Here is a 19,609-nt window from a genome sequence, read left to right as displayed (position 1 = left end):
ACAAATAAGGCATTTCAAACATATTCTTATATATGTCACAATAAAATGTTCCATGTACAAAAATTTGAAAGTACAGGAGTGTATGAAAATTCATATTAATTTTATTTATTTGCCACCAGGGTTATCACTGAGACTCAGTTTCTGCATGATTCCACTACTCCTGGTGTCTATCCCCCCCCCCCAGATAGAAAGTAAGAAACCGAGAGACAGACAGGAAAGGTGACACTGCAGCACTGCTCCACTAATTATGATGCTCCCCCCCCCGGAATCAGTCCCATGTGGTAGCCAGGAGTTAAATCCAGGACCTCACACATAACAGTGTGTGCCTTCTACAGGGTAAATCACTTCCTGGACCTATACCAAAAATGTATATTCTGTCATTTATAAGATCTACATAATGTAGAAAAGTAATTTAGAAAAGCATATAAACTTCAGATCCAAATTCTTGGGGGAGGTTGTTTGTTTTGTTTCAATGTGCAAGAACCCTGGCTCAAGCCCCCAGTCTCCACATGGGAGAAGCTTCATCAACAGTAAAGCCAGGCTGCTACAGGTAGGCATCTCTTACTAGCTCCCTCTCTATCTCCTCCCACCCCTGTCAATTTTCTCTGTCCTGTCAAATAAAAGGAAAGGGGAGTGGGCCAGGCAGTAGTGCACCTGGTTAAGTGCACATAGTATGAATGAAGCAAAGCACAAGGATCCCAATTCGGAGCCCCTGGCTCCCCACCTGGAGGGGGCAACTTCACAAATGGTGAAGCGGGTCTGCAGGTGTCTTTCTCTCCCCCATGAAGCAGGTCTGCAGGTGTCTTTCTCTCCCCCTTCCCCTCCCTCAATTTCTCTGTGTCCTATCCAACAATAACAACAATATCAGCAACAAATACAACAACAGTGGAAAATAGATGGCTTCCAGGAGCAGTGGATTCATAGTGCAGGCACTGAGCCTAAATGATAACCCTGGAGGCCCCAAAAAAAAGGAAAGGAAAAGGGACTTAAAATAGTAATAACAAAGGAAAGCATGGTTGCCAGGAGCTGTGGATTCATCATATAAGCATTGAGGCCCAACAATAAGCCCGGTGACAATAAAAAATAATTTTTTCTCCCTTTTGTTGCCCTTGTTTTATTGTTGTGGTTATTGTTATTGTTGTTGTTGTTGTTTTATAGGACAGAGAGAAATGGAGAGAGGAGAGGAAGACAGTGGGGGGAGAGAAAGATAGACACCTGCAGACCAGCGTCACAGGGGCTCAAACCAGGATCCTTAACACCAGTCCTTGCACTTCACACCATGTGCATTTAACCGGCTGCACTACTGCCCAACCCCCAATAAAAATATTTTTTTTTGCCTCCAGGGTTATTGCTGGGGCTCAGTGCCTGCACCATGAACCACTGCTCCTGGAGGCCATTTTCCCCCCTTTTGTTGCCCTTGTTGTTGTATCCTTGTTGTGGTTATTATTGTTGTTGTTGATGTTGTTCGTTGTTGTATAGGAGAGAAATGGAGAGAGGAGAGGAAGACAGAGGGGATCAAGAAAGATAGACATCTGTAGACCAGCTTCACTGCCTGTGAAGCGACTCCCCTGCAAGTGGGGAGCCGGGGGCTTGAACCCGGATCCTTCCTCCAGTCCTTGCGCTTTACACCATGTGCGCTTAACCCGCTGCACTACCGCCGGATCCCCTAAAAATAATTTTTAAGGGCAGAGAAATAAAACAACTATTTACTTGGAAATGTAGACCCAACCCCCCCAATCTAAAAATCTCTTGTCTGAAACCAACTAGAATAAGAAAATTTGAATACAAACCGTAGCATTGAAAAAGCACTTCAGGTGAATCATTGGAAATCATTTTTTTAAAGTTTGAACAGAAATCCAAAGTAGATACTAGAGTCAGCATATCAATAGAAAAATGCCTAATTTATTGTAACGTTCCTTTATATCAAGAACAGTGGGTTAAACTCATGTCTACCAAAAGCAAGGCTCACTCTGAATTGATTAAAGTGCGGGCCGGGTGGTGGCACACCTGGTTGAGCGCATTCTTACAATAAGCAAGGATCTAGGTTTGAGCCCCCAGTCCCCTCCTGCAGTGGTGCAGGTGTCTCTCTGTCTCTCACCCTCTCTGTCTTCCCCTCCTCTCTCCATTTCTCTCTGTCCTATCCAGCAATGAACAACATCAACAATGACAGTAATAATAACCACAACGAGGCTACAACAAGGGCAACAAAAGGGGGGGAAAATGGCCTCCAGGAGCCGTAGATTCATGGTGCAGGCACCGAGCCCAGAAATAACCCTGGAGGAGAAAAAAAAATTTTTTTAAAGAATTGATTAAAGTAAGACCAAGAAAGTGAAGATCCTCAAATCTTTTCTATCTTGGAAAACAAAGGCAAGGCATTTCATAAGTTCAGGAAATGGTAAAGATGAGTTACAGGTTGGGTGAAAAGGATAATCTGCTTTTCTTCATATTTTTATAATATCTTGGTATCATTTTCTATTTCTTTGAATAGCTACTCATAGTTTTCAGTATACAAGTCTTTCACTTCTTCGGTCAGGTTTATTCCTAGATGTTTTATTGATTTTGTTGTGACTGTGAATGGGAGTGATTTCTGGATGTCCTCTTCTTCCGACTTTGTGTTTGCATAAAGAAATTCCACTGATTTTGGCACATTGATTTTGTAGCCTGATACACTGCTATATTGCCTAATGATTTCCAGTAGCTTTCTGCTGGATTCTTTAGGTCTTTCTATGTATTCTATCATATTGTCTGCAAAGAGTGTGAGTTTTGACTTCTTCCCTTCCAATCTGTATTCCTTTGATTTCTTTCTCGTCTGATTGCTATGACAAGAACTTCTAATACTATGTTGAAAAGTAATGTTTATAATGGACAGCTCTGTCTAGTCCCTGATCTGAGGGGGAATGCTTTCAACTTGTATCCATTGAGTATGATGTTGGCTGTAGGTTTGCTATATATGGACTCCATTATCTTGAGGAACTTTCTATCCCCATTTTTCGTAGTGTTTTGAGCTTGAATGGGTGTTAGATTTTATCAAAGGCTTTCTCTGCATCTATTAAGATAATCATGTAGTTTTGGGGGGTTTTTTTGTTTGTTTGTTTTTGTTTTTGATGTGGTGGAGGACGTTGATTGACTTACATATATGGAACGAGCCTTGCATTCCTGGAGTAAATCCCACTTGGTCATGATGAACAATCTTTTTGATATACTGCTATATCCGGTTGGCTAGAATCTTCTTTAATATTTTAGCATCTATGTTCATCAAAGATACTGGTCTATACTTTTCCTTTTTTGTTGTGTCTCTATCTGCTTTTGGTATCAGGGTGATGTTGGCTTCATAGAAGCTAGAAGGGAGTGTTCCTATTTCTTTGATCTTTTGAAAGAGCTTTAAAAGTACTGGTATTGGGGGTCGGGTGGTAGTGCAGCGTGTTAAGCACATGTGGTGCTAAGCACAAAGATGGGTGAAAGGATCCTGGTTTGACCCCCCGGCTCCCCACCTGCAGTGGAGTCGCTTCACAGGCGGTGAAGCAGGTCTGCAGGTGTCTGTCTTTCTCTCCCCCTCTCTGTCACCCCTCCTCTCTCCATTTCTCTCTGTCCTATCCAACAATGAACAACATCAACAATAACAATAACCACAACAAGGCTACTACAACAAGGGCGACAAAAGGGGGAAAATGGCCTCCAGGAGCAGTGGATTCATGGTGCAGGCACTGAGCCCCAGCAATAACCCTAAAGGCAAAAAAAAAAGTATAGATATTAACTGTTTCCTGAAGGTATATTTTTGATAATATCTTGTATAATCAGATTTCCTGGAATCAACAGCAGCTAACACTAGATTTTCTGGTGGCCATAGCTGTTCTTTTTTTTTTTTTACCAGAACACTGCTCAGCTCTAGCTTATGGTGGTGCTAGGGACTGAACCTGGGACTTTTATTACCTCAGGCCTGGGAATCTTTTTACATAACTACTGTACTGTCTTCCTAGCCCACCACAACTTCTTGAAGAATCTGCAAAGTAAATTCAAAGATTTTTCTAGTGACACTGAACTTACCACAAAAAAACTGCATCAAGAAGCTAGATGTTATGCTATAGAAGTGGGGGACTAGGGGCCAGGTGGTAGCGCAGCAGGTTAAGCGCATATGATGCAAAGTGCATGGACCAGCATAAGAATCCTGGTTCAAGACTCCAGCTCCCCACCTGCAGGGGTGGGGGTCGCTTCACAATCGGTGAAGCAGGTCTGCAAGTATCTATCTTTCTCTCCTCTCTGTCTTTCTCCCTCAATTTCCCCCTGTCCTATCCAACAATAAACAAGGGCAACAAAAGGAGGGGGGAAGCCTTCAGGAGCAGTGGATTTGTAGTGCAGGCACAGAGCCACAGCAATAACCCTGGAGGCAAAATAAATAAGTAAATAAATGGGGGATTATGACTAAGATATTAACAAAAATCCAGTAACTCTGTAATATTTAGCTAGTAATAAAATGGGTATATTAAACCACAGGGGTTCAGCAATATTAGTAAGTATGATAGGCAAGAGTGGCTAGCTTGTTAATTTGAAAGCCCTTAATTTTGTTGAGAGAGAGAGAGAGAGAGACTCTTGTATTCTCTTCTATGCTGGCATCATTGAAATGTAGACTTAAATACTGAAACTTGTCCTTTTACAAAAGAACTTATGTATGCAATGTAAAAGCTACATTTAAAAGCCTCACTAAACAGGATTTAAGCTTTTGATTGCTCCTTTTACAAAACAATGACTTTCTTGTATATGATCTGATTTGTGAAGTTATATGAACATAAAAGCTCTCTTCTATGTAAGTTTGAATGTTGCTGATACCCTCTGCAGTGCAAAATCTTTTCAGTTTGATGTAGGGACTCACCGCATATCCAACATGCCTGCCTCATCCTCCTTCTATGGGCCATACAGACATTTGAACTAAGACTAAGTAGGGTAAAAGCCTAATTGTTGTACGTGATTCAGATTTACAGAGTTTTTCTTCACCTGGATATGAAATCTTAGTATGTCTGGAGAAAGCATGCCTTTGACTTTATGAAGTGTTGCCAAATTGCTTACCCAAATAGTTACACCAATTTAAACTCCCACCTGTAATGTATGAATTCCTACTTTCACACATCCTTGGAAACATGTGGTGTTTGTAGACTTTCTTTTTTCAAATCTGACTGGTGTGAAGTGGTAGCTCATTTTGGCTTCAGTTTGCATTTCTTTACTACTGAACATCTTTTCATATATACGTCACTTAAGTTTCTGCTTCTGCATTACTATTCTCATATTTCCTACCAATAAAAAAAATTAACTACTCAAATTGCCTCTAAGATTTTTGTGAAAATATGATTATCCTTGGGTTGTAGGATACAAAACTAATAGTAGGTACAGTGTGGGACAATTCCCCTGTAAATTATAACCTTGTGATCATTATTAACTCGCTAATAAAAATGTTCTTAGAAAAAAAAAAGTGGCTACTCTTTGAAGTGCAGAATTACTTTCTATATTTGGAGAACCAAATTAATTGGCCCTTTATAAGAAATAATTTTTAATATTTATTTATTTTATTTATTTAATATTTATTTATTTATTTTATTTATTTATTTTCCCTTTTTGTTGCCCTTATTTTTTTATTGTTGTTGTAGTTATTATTGTTGTTGTTACTGATGTCATCGTTGTTAGAGAGAAGTCGAGAGAGGAAGGGAAGACAGAGAGGGGGAGAGAAAGATAGACACCTGCAGACCTGCTTCACCACCTGTGAAGCAACTCCCTTGCAGATGAGGAGCCAAGAGCTCGAACTAGGATCCTTATGCCAGTCCTTGTGCTTGGGGGCCCTTTATATTTCAAATATCTCCTCCCAATGTATGATATTTTAATTTTGTAAAGGCCACAGCCTTACATAAGAATGTTTTATGTGCTCAAAGTATCAATATTTTTCCTTGATCTATTTAGTTTGTGTGTGTGTGCATTTGGTATGATAAAAGCTATAGTTTTATTTCTTCCATATAAGTAGCCAGTTCCATTAGGACCATTTGTAGAATTATCCATCTTTTCTTCATTGATTTGTAAAGTCACTTTAAACAATTGTGTGTACCAGAGAGAGTGTGTGTTAGTTTGTCCCTGACCTTAGGCCTACTTGCCTAATTTCAGTTTTTTTGACTCTCTGCATGTACCAATATAGCACTAATTAGATTTCTAATTAGCTCATGACATACACTTGCTCTTTAAAATTCTTAACTATTCTTTTTTGCTTTATTTTTCCATATTAATTTTAGAATCAGCTTCTAAAGTTTTGCAAAACAGACACATTGAGAATTTTTCTGGAATTGTAATAGATTTAAGAATTGCCATCTTCCTACAGGTGGGAAGGAGGGGGCTCCAACCGGGATCCTTACACCGGTTCCTGCACTTTGCACCACATGCGCTTAACCCGCTGCGCTACCACCCGACTCCCTTTTTTTTTTTTTAACTTGAAGACTAGCAAAGCATAATACACTTAAGAACATTCATACAAAAGAAAAGCATAGTTATGTTTTAGCAACTTGAGTTTTATGTTTAGAATGGTATAAATTTTGTAAGTGAATCTACTGTCACTTTATACAGTTTTTGAAAGACTGACTAAATTTCAATGAAACGTAACATTACTTTTTATCATCTGCTGGAGCATTGGCCCAAGGTTATCAGGTATAACTTCTTACTATACAGTGTGAACTCAAACCCCCCCTTTTTTTATGTCTTTCTCTGAAACTTCTAATGCATCTGATATTAATTCAAATTTTGCCTTGGACCATTAGAACATGCCTGTGGAACTATAAACAGTCTCTTTATACCCTTCACTATCTCAAAGCAAGTTGGCCTGCCTTACTCCCCAAGAGTAAAAATCATCTATTGCTTCTATAGATAAGAAATAGAGGGGGTTGGGCTGTAGTGCAGCGGATTAAGCGCACGTGGCGCAAAGTGCAAGGACTGGTGAAAGGATCCTGGTTTGAGCCCCGGCTCCCCACCTACAGGGGAGTCACCTCACAGGTGGTGAAGCAGGTCTGCAGGTGTCTATCTTTCTCTCCCCCTCTGTCTTCCCCTCCTCTCTCCATTTCTGTCTGTACTATCCAACAACGAATGACATCAATAAAACAATAATAACTACAATAAGGCTACAACAACAAGGGAAGCAAAAGGGGGTAAAAATGGCCTCCAGGAGCAGTGGATTTATGGTGCAGGCACTGAGCCCCAGCAATAACCCTGGAAACAAAAAAAAAAAAAAAAAAAAAGAAATAGGGCCTTCAGAGAATAATTATTGCATTTCAGAACAGAATGTTTGTTTCTTTTAAATGTTTTAAAACATTAGAATAAGGATTATTTTAAGTTTGAAGGGTTAAACTATCTGAGTATAACCCAGTGATAGAGAGTGAACTTTTTTGTTTGTTTTTGTTTTTTGCCTCCAGGGTTATGGCTGGGGCTCAGTGCCTGCACTATGAATCCACTGCTCCTGGAGGTCATTTATCCCATTTTGTTGCCCTGGTTGTTGTTATTGTTTTCGTTGCCATTGCTGTTGTTGTTGTTGGATATGACAGAGAGAAGTCGAGAGAGGAGAGGAAGACAAGACAGGGAGAGGAAGACAAGACAGGAAGAGAAAGACAGCTGCAGAACTGCTTCACATTCCGTGAGGTGTCCTCCCCTCCCCCCGCAGGTGGGGAGCCGGAGGGCTCGAACCGGATCCTTATGCTGGTCTTTGCACTTCTCGCCATGTGCTCTTACCCCATGGCGCTTAACCCACAGCGCTACCGCCTGACCCCCCCCCCAACATTTTCTTTTAGGCTATAAGATTGCTGATCCAGTGATGAATGCCCTTTTGTCAAATTAATCTTTGTCCAACACAATACTGTTAAACAGAAACCGGGTATCTTTTCATTGAAGAGCATGAAAAGTATTTCTGGTATGAAATTTAAGAATTATGAACATGTTCCATTTAGTGCTTATGTAGTACACTGTTTTATATTAATCTTCTGAGATTGTGTACTATTTGGTCTTTGAAATATATACATAAGAACTCTTCAGAGAGTCGTGCGGTAGCACAGCAGGTTAAGCACACTTGGTGCGAAGCACAAGGACCGCCATAAGAATCCCAATTCGAGGCCCCGGCTCCCCACCTGCAGGGGAGTCGCTTCACGGGCGGTGAAGCAGGTCTGCAGGTGTCTTTCTCTCCCCCTCCCTGTCTTCCCCTCCTCTCTCCATTTCTCTCTGTCCTATCAAACAACGACATCAGTAACAACAACAATAATAACTACAACAACAATTAAAAACAACAAGAGAAACTAAGGGAAAATAAATTTTAAAAAAGAACTCTTCAGAAGGGAAAGTTTTTAAAAAATTCTGAAGTATAAGGAGTCAGGCGGTAGCGCAGTGGGTTAAGCACACGTGGCGCAAAGTGCAAGGACCTGCGTAAGGACCACAGTTCGAGCCCCCAGCTCCCCACCTGCATGGGAATCGCTTTTCACAGGCAGTGAAGCAGGTCTGCAGGTGTCTGTCTTTCTCTCCCCCTCTCTGCTTCCCCTCCTCTCTCCATTTCTCTCTGTCCTAACAACGATGACATCAATAACAACAATAACTACAACAACAACAACAAAAAAAAAAAGACAACAGGGGCAACAAAAAGGAAATAAATTAAATAAAATTTAAAAATTCCAAAGTATTACATTTCAGTTTTTATACATTTTTTCTGTCACCTTTCTCTACTTGATCCTGGGGAAAAAAAAAAAGCTTATATTTTAACCTTTACAACTTTACATTTGAAAAGCCAGTTTTCTTTATTCTCCATATTACATCATCACAACTTTCTTAGTTGTTTCCTCACAGACCTTGACTTTCAAATTTATCTTTGGAAGTTAAAAAAAAAAAAAGAATAATTTAATATTTCTCTGAATCATACAACTATGTCTTAAACTTGAAATCTTCTGTTACTATGACTATGTGATTGTTTTTGTTTACAAGTTTAAATTAACTGCATTTTAAGTCTGCAAAAAACATTCTTTCAGCCATGGAAACAAAGAAGTATTTTCTTGCCGGGGAATAAAATTGGCAGTGGACTGGTTTTTGGAAAGAGGTCACAAAGATGTTACAGTTTTTGTTCCTGCATGGAGAAAGGAGCAGTCTCGACCTGATGCTCTCATTACAGGTAGGCCATATTCACTTATTTGGCTTTTTTTATTTTTATTTTTTTATTTTTTTAGTGATAGACAGAGAGATACCTGCAGTACTTGCTTCACTGCTCATGAAGCTTCCCCCTGCAGGTGGGGAGCTTTGGCTTGAATCCAGGTCCTTATGCATGGTGTCCTGTATGTTTAACCAGATGCACCACTGCCCTGCCACAATATTTTTATAAACCAAAACATAAAAATCCTGCACTTTGAGGAACTTTTCTTGAAGGAGAATGTTTTTTATTCCCTGAAGGAAAAATACAACAACTAGAGAATTTATGTCCTTAATATATCGAGGACATGTATGCATTGATAAACATAAAACTTTCCCCTTTATATAAATGATTATATAATAGGAATAGAAGATTGCAAGTGTCAAATAAGAGGGAAATTTTTCAGATTAATCAGTAGTTTTTAAAGGCATTTGGGTGGGGGGAGGTGGAGTGGGAGGCACAAGCAATGGTGCACCTGGCTACGCTTACTCCGTGCTCAGGGACCCAAATTCACACCCCCATTCCCTATCTGCAGGATGGGAAGCTTCACAAGTAGTGAAGGGGGGGATATGTGTGTGTTTTCTCTCTCTCCTTCTCTTTCTCCCTCCCCATTCTTTTTCGATTTCTATCTGTATCCAGTAAACAAATACAGATAAGAAAGGAAGGAAGGTACATTTAAACAACTTTTTTTTTTAACCTATCAAATGACTGATAGTTTTATTTTTACATTGGCTATCTGTGGTTTTTAGGTGAGATAAGGATTTAATGTATCTATAAAACAGAATGAAACTGAGGGATTTACCAGGCATTATGCCAAGTGAATTTTCACATGTGCTAACTCAGCTCACAGAATAGCAACTGTATGAGGACATGAGAAGCAGGAGCAAGCAGGATGTAATTGCCACATTTACAAAGTGGCAGAATTATCCCTGATTTATTTTTTACACCCATATTTCTTCTACTTACACCCTACAGCTTTTTGTTTTGTTTTTGTCATTGCCAAGGCTTCAGCACTCTCTTGGGGTGACTTTTTCTGGTGTGTGTGTGGGGGTGGTGGTTAGGGGGCAACAGGGAGAGAGAGCACATGCAAGCAACCACAGCACTGAAGCTTTATACTCCAATGTGGTGGGAGCCGGGTTCAAACCTAGATCATGCACATGGCAAAGCTACCCAAGTGAACTGCCTTGTCAGCCCTCTACTGCTTCTCTAAAGTGCTGGTTTTTTTTTTTTTTTTTTTCCCTCCAAGGTTATTGCTGGGCTCGGTGCCTGCACCATGAATCCACAGCTCCTGGAGGCCATTTTTCCCCCTTTTTGTTGCCCTAGTTGTTGCAGCCTCGTTGCAGTTATTATTGCCATTGTTGACATTGCTTTGTTGTTGGATAGGACAGAGAGAAATGGAGAGAGGAGGGGAAGACAGAGAGAGAGGGGAGAGAAAGATAGACACCTGCAGACCTGCTTCACCGCCCGTGAAGCGACTCCCCTGCAGGTGGGGAGCCGGGGGCTCGAACCGGGATCCTTACACCCGTCCCTGCGCTTTGCGCCACGTGCGCTTAACCCACTGCGCCACCACCCGACTCCCTAAAGTGCTGGTTTTAAAGAACACATTTATCAAGGGCATCATCAAAAACATACTGCCAGTATTAGAGCTGATATGCACAAGTTATTCTTAATCTTGGTGGCCACTAGCATTAGCACAATCTATACCATAAAGTAGCCATGTAGAAATGGTCCATTAAAAGGGTTTATTTAAATTTATTAACTATAACTAATAAGCATTGAGAAGCAGTCTTTTTTTTTCTGCCTCTAGGGTTATCACTGGTGCTCAGTGCCTGCACTATGAATCCACTGCTCCTGGGGACTTTTATGTTTCCATTTTTGTTGCCCTTGTTATTGTTTTTGTTGTTATTTCTGTTTTTGTGTTGGACAGGACAGAGAGAAATTAAGAGAGGAGGGGAAGAGAGAGGGGAGGAAGAGAAAGATAAACACCTGCAGACCTCCTTCACCCTCTGGGGAAGAGACACAACACACACACACACACACACACACACACACACAGCAGGTGGAGAGCCAGGGGCTGGAACACCAGAATTCTTACGCCAGTCCTTGTTTGCACTTTGTGCCATGTGCACTTAACCCACTGTGCTAACGCCCACCCCCAGCAGTCAGTCTTTTTAAAATGGCACCTGTCATTCTAAATACTTGGAACTGTCCCGGAATTTATAATGGTAGAAAAACAGGAAGTAAAATTGAGTAGACGGATTGGTTAAGAGAGAGTATCACTAGGGAGTCAGGCGGTAGCGCAGTGGGTTAAGCGCATGTGGTGCGAAGTGCAAGGACCAACATAGGGAACCCGTTTCAGCCCTAGCTCCCCATCTGCAGGGAAGTCGCTTCACAGGCGGTGAAGCAGGTCTGCAGGTTTCTATCTTTCTCTCCCCTTCTCTGTCTTCCCCTCCTCTCTCCATTTTTCTCTGTTCTATCCAACTACAACGACATCAGGAACAATAATAATAACTACAACAATAAAACAACAAGGGCAACAAAAGGGAATAAATAAGTAAATATTTTTTTTAAAAAAAGAGAATATCACTGATCAAAATATGAACTCTTACACTTTATATTTTATTTTTGTTATTTTTTTTTCCTCCAGGGTTATTGCTGGGCTCGGTGCCTGCACCATGAATCCACCGCTCCTGGAGGCCATTTTTCCCCCTTTTTGTTGCCCTAGTTGTTGCAGCCTCGTTGCGGTTATTATTGCCATCGTTGACGTTGCTTTGTTGTTGGATAGGACAGAGAGAAATGGAGAGAGGAGGAGAAGACAGAGAGGGGGAGAGAAAGATAGACACCTGCAGACCTGCTTCACCGCCCGTGAAGCGACTCCCCTGCAGGTGGGGAGCCGGGGGCTCGAACCGGGATCCTTACGCCAGTCCCTGCGCTTTGCGCCACGTGCGCTTAACCCACTGCGCCACCGCCCGACTCCCTTACAATTTATATTTTAACCACTAAACAAGTCAGTAGAATTGCAAAATGCCAAAAGAATATGCTGATCAAAAAAAAGCATTTCTCAGAGCCAGGTGGTGGCGCACCTGGTTGAGCGCACGTTACAATGCACAGGTTAGAGCCCCCGTCCCCACCTACAGGATGAAAGCTCTGTGAGTGGTGAAGCAGGGCTGCAGGTGTCTCTCTGCCTCTCTCCCTTTGTATCTCCCCCATTCTCTCTATTTCTGGCTGTCTCTATCTAATAAATAAAGATTTTTTTTTAAAGAGCATTTCTCTTTCCATTTTCTATGCATGGCTATTTTCCCCATTACATCTTACCCTCATTCTCTCAGTTCAGCCTGCTAGAATGCTGATATTTATTACTACGTTTCATAGGAAAGGACACAGTGTGTATGACTCCATCCACAACCACAACTTGAATTTCACTATTATTCCTTTTTCTTAATTATTTGTGAAGTAAAACTCTTCCTTTGTTTCCTCCACTACTTCAACTATTTTTCAAAGTCTTTGTTTAGAAATACCCACTATTTAGAATAAGAACTACAAGTAAATAAACTTGGGATAGGAGGCCTTATGCTTATGACTGAACCCAAAGTCACTACTTTATTAAAACAGCATTGTGCCAGAATATGTAAGTAGCTATATTCACACTAGTGGTGCCAGTGGCTCCAGCTTTCAAGATAATACCGTATGTAATGAGAATCAAATTTTCTAAATTAGTGTAAATTTATTAGTAATTTAATTATGGTTTATAAGATCACAGAAGTATAGTTCCACACAGTACATATCACCACCCAAGTTCTCACAAAGTCTAAGAGATGATTTGACTGTTTTGTTTTTGACAAGTTAATGTTTCCATTATCTGTAAATGTTGACAAAAATATGAATAGTTTTCTAGATAAAATATACAATGACCCAGACCTATAAAAAAGTATCATTTCACTTGTTAAAACCATACTGAGATTCTACTGCAAACCTGTGAAAATGGCCTGCATCAACAAAGATGTGAAGGAAAATAAATTTTGTTTTGTTTTAATTAATTTATTTTAATATGATACAGGGTGAGCTAGATAGCATAATGGTTATGCAAAGAGACTCATGGCTGAGGCTCCAAAGTCCCAGGTTCAATCCCCATACCACCATAAACCAGAGCTGAGCAGGACTCCGGTTTTGGTAAAAATAATAATAATAATTTAATTAAATAATTTAAAAGGGGGCTGAGCGGTAGCGTGGTGGGTTAAACGACATGGCACACAGTGCAAAGACCAGTGTAAGGATCTCGGCTCCAACCTCCAGCTCCCCACCTGCAGAGGGGTCCCTTCATGGGCTGTGAAGCAAGTTTGCACAGGTGTCTTTCTTTCCCCCTCCAATCTCGATTTCTCTCCTATCCAACAACAACAGCAGCAGCAATGGCAACAATAACAATAATGACGACAACAAAAAAAAAAAAAAGGAAAAAATGGCCGCCAGGAGCAGTGGATTCATAGTGCAGGCACTGAGCCCCAGCAATAACCCTGGAGGCAAAAAGAAAGAGAGAGAGAGAGAGAGAGAGAGAGAGAGAGGGAGGAAGGAAGGGACAGAGGGAGTGGAGTCAGGCGGTAGCACAGCAGGTTAAGCGCACGTGGCACAAAGCACAAGGACAGACTTAAGGATCCTGGTCCCAGCCCCCAGCTCCCCACCTGCAGGGGAGTAGCTTCACGGGCAGTGAAGCAGGTCTGCAGGTGTCTTTCCCCCCCTTCCCCTCTTCTCCCCATTTCTCTCTGTCCTATCCAACAACAATGACAACAATAATAACTACAACAATAAAACAACAAGGGCAATGAAAGAGAATAAATAAATAAATAAATTTTTAAAGAAAGAAAGAGGGAGAGAGAACAGAACACTGCTCAGCTGTGACTTATGTTGATAGTAGAGATTGGAACTGGGACCTCAGAGCATGACGTCTTTTTATATAACCATTATGCTATCTTCTGAGCCCCCAGAAATAAAAGAGACTTTGATACAGTGTTGGTGGGAATGCAAATTAGAACAGTCCTTACAGAAAACAGTATGAAGACTCCTTAAACAAATAAAAATGGAAATACTTTATGATTAAACACTGCCATTTCTAGTACTATTTAAGTTCTGTACTACTCACTCTTTTAAAAATATTTCTTTATTCATTTTGGATAGAGGCAGGGAAATTGAGAGGGAAGGGAGAGACATCTGCAGCACTGCTTCACCACTTGTGAAGTCTCCCCACTGCAGGTATGGTTGGGGGTTAAACCTGGGTCCCTGTGCACTGTAATGTGTGCACTCTGCTGGATACACCACCACCAGCTCCCTATGCTGTTCACTCTTGAGAGACTTTTTTTTCCCACTCATATAAAAAGAGCAAGGGAGAGACAACATAGCACCAAAACTTCCTCGATAGCCCTGTGCTTCACATATAGTACCAGGGCTTGAGCCTAGGTCATGCTAATGGCAATGTAGGCACCCTACCCAGTGAGCTCTCTCTCTCTCTGACCCCAAGGGGGGACTATTTTTTAAGCCTTTGTTGCTTAAAGTTCTATTTTAAAAATGATGCTATTGGGAGCTATACATTTGCTGTCTATACACAGTAAATTATAATCCCTAGTTATATGATTACATATACCAGTTCATGTTATAAAGCCTCACAATATATGGAAATTACTCTAAGTATTGTATACTCATTCCTGAAATTTCACTCTGATTATCCTTACAGATCAAGAAATTCTACGTAAACTAGAGAAAGAGAAAATCCTGGTGTTCACGCCATCCAGGAGAGTCCAGGGGAGGAGAGTGGTGTGCTATGATGACAGGTTCATTGTGAAGCTGGCTTTTGAGTCAGATGGTATAATTGTATCCAATGATAACTACAGGGATTTGGCTAATGAAAAACCAGAATGGAAGAAGTTCATAGATGAGCGATTATTAATGTATTCATTTGTCAATGACAAGTAAGTAAAACCCCTTATTCACTTTATTTCCTTGACAATATAGCTTCCCTATGAGCTTCCAGAAGCCCTTGGTGTTTGTTATTGACCAGACCTAAGGCATGCTACATGCAGTTGCTGACTTCTCCACTGATGCTCAATGGTGTCAGAAAAGTTACACAGTTGTGTCCCAGAAGGCTGTGTGTGAGTGCCAAATCCTTGCCCCTCCCTCTAAGGTAGAATTAATTAGAATAAACAAAATTCAAAACCTATCTGATTGATGACAAATACAAATGTTTCTTTTTTTAAAATGCTTATTTTTCCCTTTTGTTGCCCTTGTTGTTTGATTGTTGTAGTTACTATTGTTGTTATTGATGTAGCGGTTGTTGGATAGGACAGAGAGAAGTGAAGAGGGGAGGGGAAGACAGAGAGGGGGAGAGAAAGACAGACACCTGCAGACCTGCTTCACTGCCTTTGAAGCGACTCCCCTGCAGGTGGGGAGCCGGGGGCTCGAACCGGGATCCTTAGGCTGGTCCTTGCATTTAACCCACTGCGCTACCACCTGACTCCCAACAAATACATATGTTTCAACTTGAAACATTTTTTGTCATTATGAAAAAAAAAAACACCTTGGACCAGAGAGTTTATTTGGTAGGGTATTTGCATTGTCATGTATGTAGCTTAGGGTCCAACCCCAGCACCATTGCTGTGATGTCTCTCATCTCTCATATCTCTCTCTCTGTGAATGAAGAGGGTAAAAAAAAGAAAAAGTAGCCCAGAGCTATGAAATCACAGGAGGCCCCAGATCTGCCAAAACAAATAAATAAAATAAGATAAAGTAAAACTTTCTGCAATAATGATTTTATCCTGTAAATGTTGAGTCAAGTGTAGGCTAAAATTTAAATATATATATGTTACAGTAAATGAATATTTATACTCTGGGTTTATAATTAAAGTATCAACTTTAAACTTAGATATAGTTTTCTGTTATATCTGACAGATTCATGCCCCCTGACGACCCTCTCGGCAGACATGGCCCAAGTCTGGATAATTTTCTGAGGAAAAAACCCATTGTTCCTGAACACAAAAAGCAGCCCTGTCCATATGGTAACCTTCTTTCTGACTGCTTAGTATATGTCTTTAGAACATAGCATAGTTAAACTTTTGTCAATAAAAATAAACATTCTAAATTTGTGATAATGTATGTGGTTCTTTTGATTGTAATTAATTTTAAGAAAATATCTTAGCACCTCTTATGTGCTCACCATCAGTACCATAAGAGATGTGTCCTCACTGTGATGAAACAAAACAAAGGCTGTTGAGCTCTTTTTACACATGTCTTTGACAAGCTATCTTCAATTTGCAGGTCCCTATTGTAAGAAGTTACTTTAAATAAAAGTTTTCAATGATTTCATGGGTTTTAGAAATGCTGATCTCTGCCTAAAAGATTAACAACTGTAGTTGGGAGCTCAGAAAGAAAATGTAAATTATACTTTACAGGGTAAAAGTGATGATGGATATGTCTACTGACAAATAGACCTTAGGCATTATAAATTTTTTTTTTAAAAAAAGGCTTTACCTAGTTAAGAGTCAATGTAAATGTCCTCGAATGAAAACATGATTCTAAAACTCAGTTCCAGTTCTTGAAGTTAGTTTTCAGGTAGATAAGATTTCTTAATATATCCAGTCACATCAGATTAGCATGATTTTATCACATTGCAGAAGTTTATTTTGCTCCTTAAAACAGAATGCCGTGCCTGACCATAAAGACAATATGGAAATGAAGATGCAAGTATGAGTTTAGGAACTGGCTATTTGCCAAAACTTATAATGAACATTATTAATTCAGCCAGTTTTCTCACTGTTGTTGAAAGTACTAAAGAAGAAAGACTAAAAGGTTCTTTTCCAAGAGTAAGAAGTACAGTGGCACTTATATCTCCCATTTCTACTACTGTTTCTTTCACCAGTTAGAATAGCGTCAAACTGAGTGTTCAGGGCGGTAGTATGTTCCTTTGCCTAATGAATTTTCCTCTTCATAGGAAAGAAGTGTACCTATGGACACAAATGCAAATATTACCATCCTGAAAGGGGCAGTCAGCCTCAGAGGTCAGTGGCTGATGAACTTCGTGCCATGTCTAGAAATACAGCAGCCAAAACTACAAATGAAGGAGGACTGGTGAAAAGCAACAGTGTTCCCTGCAGCACAAAGGCAGACAGTACCTCCGATGTCAAACGAGGTGCTCCAAAGAGGCAATCTGATCCAAGCATAAGGACTCAAGTCTACCAAGACCTAGAGGAAAAGCTTCCCACCAAAAACAAATTGGAAACCAGGTCTGTACCTTCCTTAGTTAGTATACCGGCTACTTCTACTGCAAAACCCCAAAGCACTACATCTTTAAGCAATGGCCTTCCATCTGGAGTTCATTTCCCAGCTCAGGATCAAAGACCACAGGGTCAATATCCTCCAGTGATGATGGCAACCAAAAATCATGGAACGCCAATGCCTTATGAACAGTATCCAAAATGTGACTCACCTGTTGATATTGGATATTATTCTATGTTGAATGCATATTCAAATCTGAGTATCTCAGGCCCACGAAGTCCTGAAAGGCGTTTCTCCTTAGACACAGAGTATAGGATAAGTTCTGTAGCTTCTGACTGCAGCAGTGAAGGGAGCATTAGTTGTGGGAGCAGTGACTCATATGTGGGGTACAATGACAGGCCATATGTCAGTTCTCCTGACCCACAACTAGAAGAGAATTTTAAGTGTCAACACATGCACCCTCACAGCCGCCTTAATTCCCAACCTTTCCTGCAGAATTTCCACGATCCCTTAACCAGAGTGCAGAGTTACAGTCATGAAGAACCAAAGTACCATCACAAGCCTCCTATTCCCCACTTGGCTATGCATCTACAGCATCCAGCTGTGGGCTCCCGGTCTAGTTGTCCTGGCGATTATCCCTCTCCTCCAGGTTCAGTACACTCTAAGGCACCACACCTAGGGCGGTCCTTGGTGGCAACAAGAATAGATAGCATTTCTGACTCTCGGCTGTATGACAGCTCTCCTTCAAGACAAAGAAAGCCTTACCCTCGCCAGGATGGGCTGGGAAGCTGGGACAGACAGAGCTATGGAATTGATGCTTACGGCTATCGGCAGACCTACTCCTTGCCAGATAACTCCACACAGCCATGTTATGAGCAGTTCACCTTCCAGAGCCTACCTGAGCAACAGGAGCCAACTTGGCGAATACCATACTGTGGAATGCCACAAGATCCTCCCAGGTATCAAGACAACCGAGAAAAGATCTATGTCAACTTGTGCAACATCTTCCCACCTGACCTTGTGAGAATTGTTATGAAAAGGAACCCTCACATGACAGATGCCCAGCAACTAGCTGCAGCTATTTTAGTAGAGAAGTCACAGCTGGGTTATTGAAAGATGATGCATCTTTGCGGTGTTTAGTAGTTTTTTGTTCAGCTCAAATGCTGAGGGAGGTTTGCTACAATAGCACATGTGATCTCCTTCTCAGCAAGGAGGTTATATAGTATCCATTTATGTGAAATACTGTATCATGGAATCTGTATGTATAACCCCCACATGGTGGAAGTATCACTGGATTGCTCTACATTCAAACTTTTTTTTTTAAAAAATATTTCCTTTTTAAAGCTATACCCTTGGCTGGAAATTTTTCCAGTTTGATTTAATAGATGTATCTGTGATATTTGATATTAATCTTTGGTGCATCAGGGGTTTATATGCAGCACTTTTTATCCTTGTTTCATGTTTATTAACTTGGTGTTTATCAACTGCAAGCAATTAAAAATAACTTCAGAACATTGAACATTTTATTAGACCTAGCAAACTATTTTTTCAAGCCAAGTTTCACTGGAATCTTTTACAGCTTTTTAAGTTATTTTTATTTGGGGGAAGTGGGCTTCTTTGTGCTATAATCATTATTTATAGATACAAAGATAATACTACAGCACTGACTTTATATTTTAAACAAAATGTAAGTTACCAGATTATGCTGAAATGGGTAACAGTGTATATTAGAATGATTTACAGTATAGCACTTTTCATAGTTTTATTTTTTGTTTGGATTTTTCTGTTAAGTATGGTTAGTTGTTTGGGTTTTTTTTTGGTTTTTTTTTTTTTTTGTTAGTATGGTTGGTTTTTAAGGAAAGCAGATGCAATCAATGGGGAAAAAAAGTCTTTTTTTTTTTTTTTTTTTTTTTTTACAAATAAGGCAAAAGCCGTTAACTGCTCCAGCTCAGAGCTATGTTATTCAGTCATGATGTGCTTCTACACAATACAAATGGAACTGAATTCCTATTAATCTGTATTTTTAATGCATTTGTCCTCTTGTTTGGGGCACAATACTGGATAAAATAACCCTTTCACAGTTCTTGCCTGTTTTTAATGAATCTAATTATTCTCAATGCAACTTTTATATTTAATATGCTATCTAGCTTTCCTGCTATTTATCAAGGCTACCCT

The 19,609-nt window shown here is 40.3% G+C and overlaps 1 protein-coding gene across 2 annotated transcripts in view; it reads left to right on the top strand.

Annotated features, from left to right (window-relative positions):
* ZC3H12C (zinc finger CCCH-type containing 12C) overlaps positions 1-19,364 on the top strand; it is a 54,139-nt gene extending 34,775 nt beyond the window's left edge. For both annotated transcript variants that reach the window (XM_060180112.1, XM_060180111.1), the window contains exons 3-6: positions 9,024-9,163; positions 14,901-15,135; positions 16,112-16,218; positions 17,151-19,364. In XM_060180112.1, coding sequence (XP_060036095.1) covers positions 9,024-9,163; positions 14,901-15,135; positions 16,112-16,218; positions 17,151-18,547 — 1,879 coding nt within the window. In that variant the 3' untranslated portion in view covers positions 18,548-19,364. The remainder of the gene's footprint in view (positions 1-9,023; positions 9,164-14,900; positions 15,136-16,111; positions 16,219-17,150) is intronic.
* The last annotated feature ends 245 nt before the right edge of the window (positions 19,365-19,609 follow it).

The sequence above is a fragment of the Erinaceus europaeus genome, chromosome 20 (genome assembly GCF_950295315.1).
Source record: "Erinaceus europaeus chromosome 20, mEriEur2.1, whole genome shotgun sequence".
NCBI lineage: Eukaryota > Metazoa > Chordata > Mammalia > Eulipotyphla > Erinaceidae > Erinaceus > Erinaceus europaeus.
This window is presented reverse-complemented; position numbering and strand designations above follow the sequence as displayed.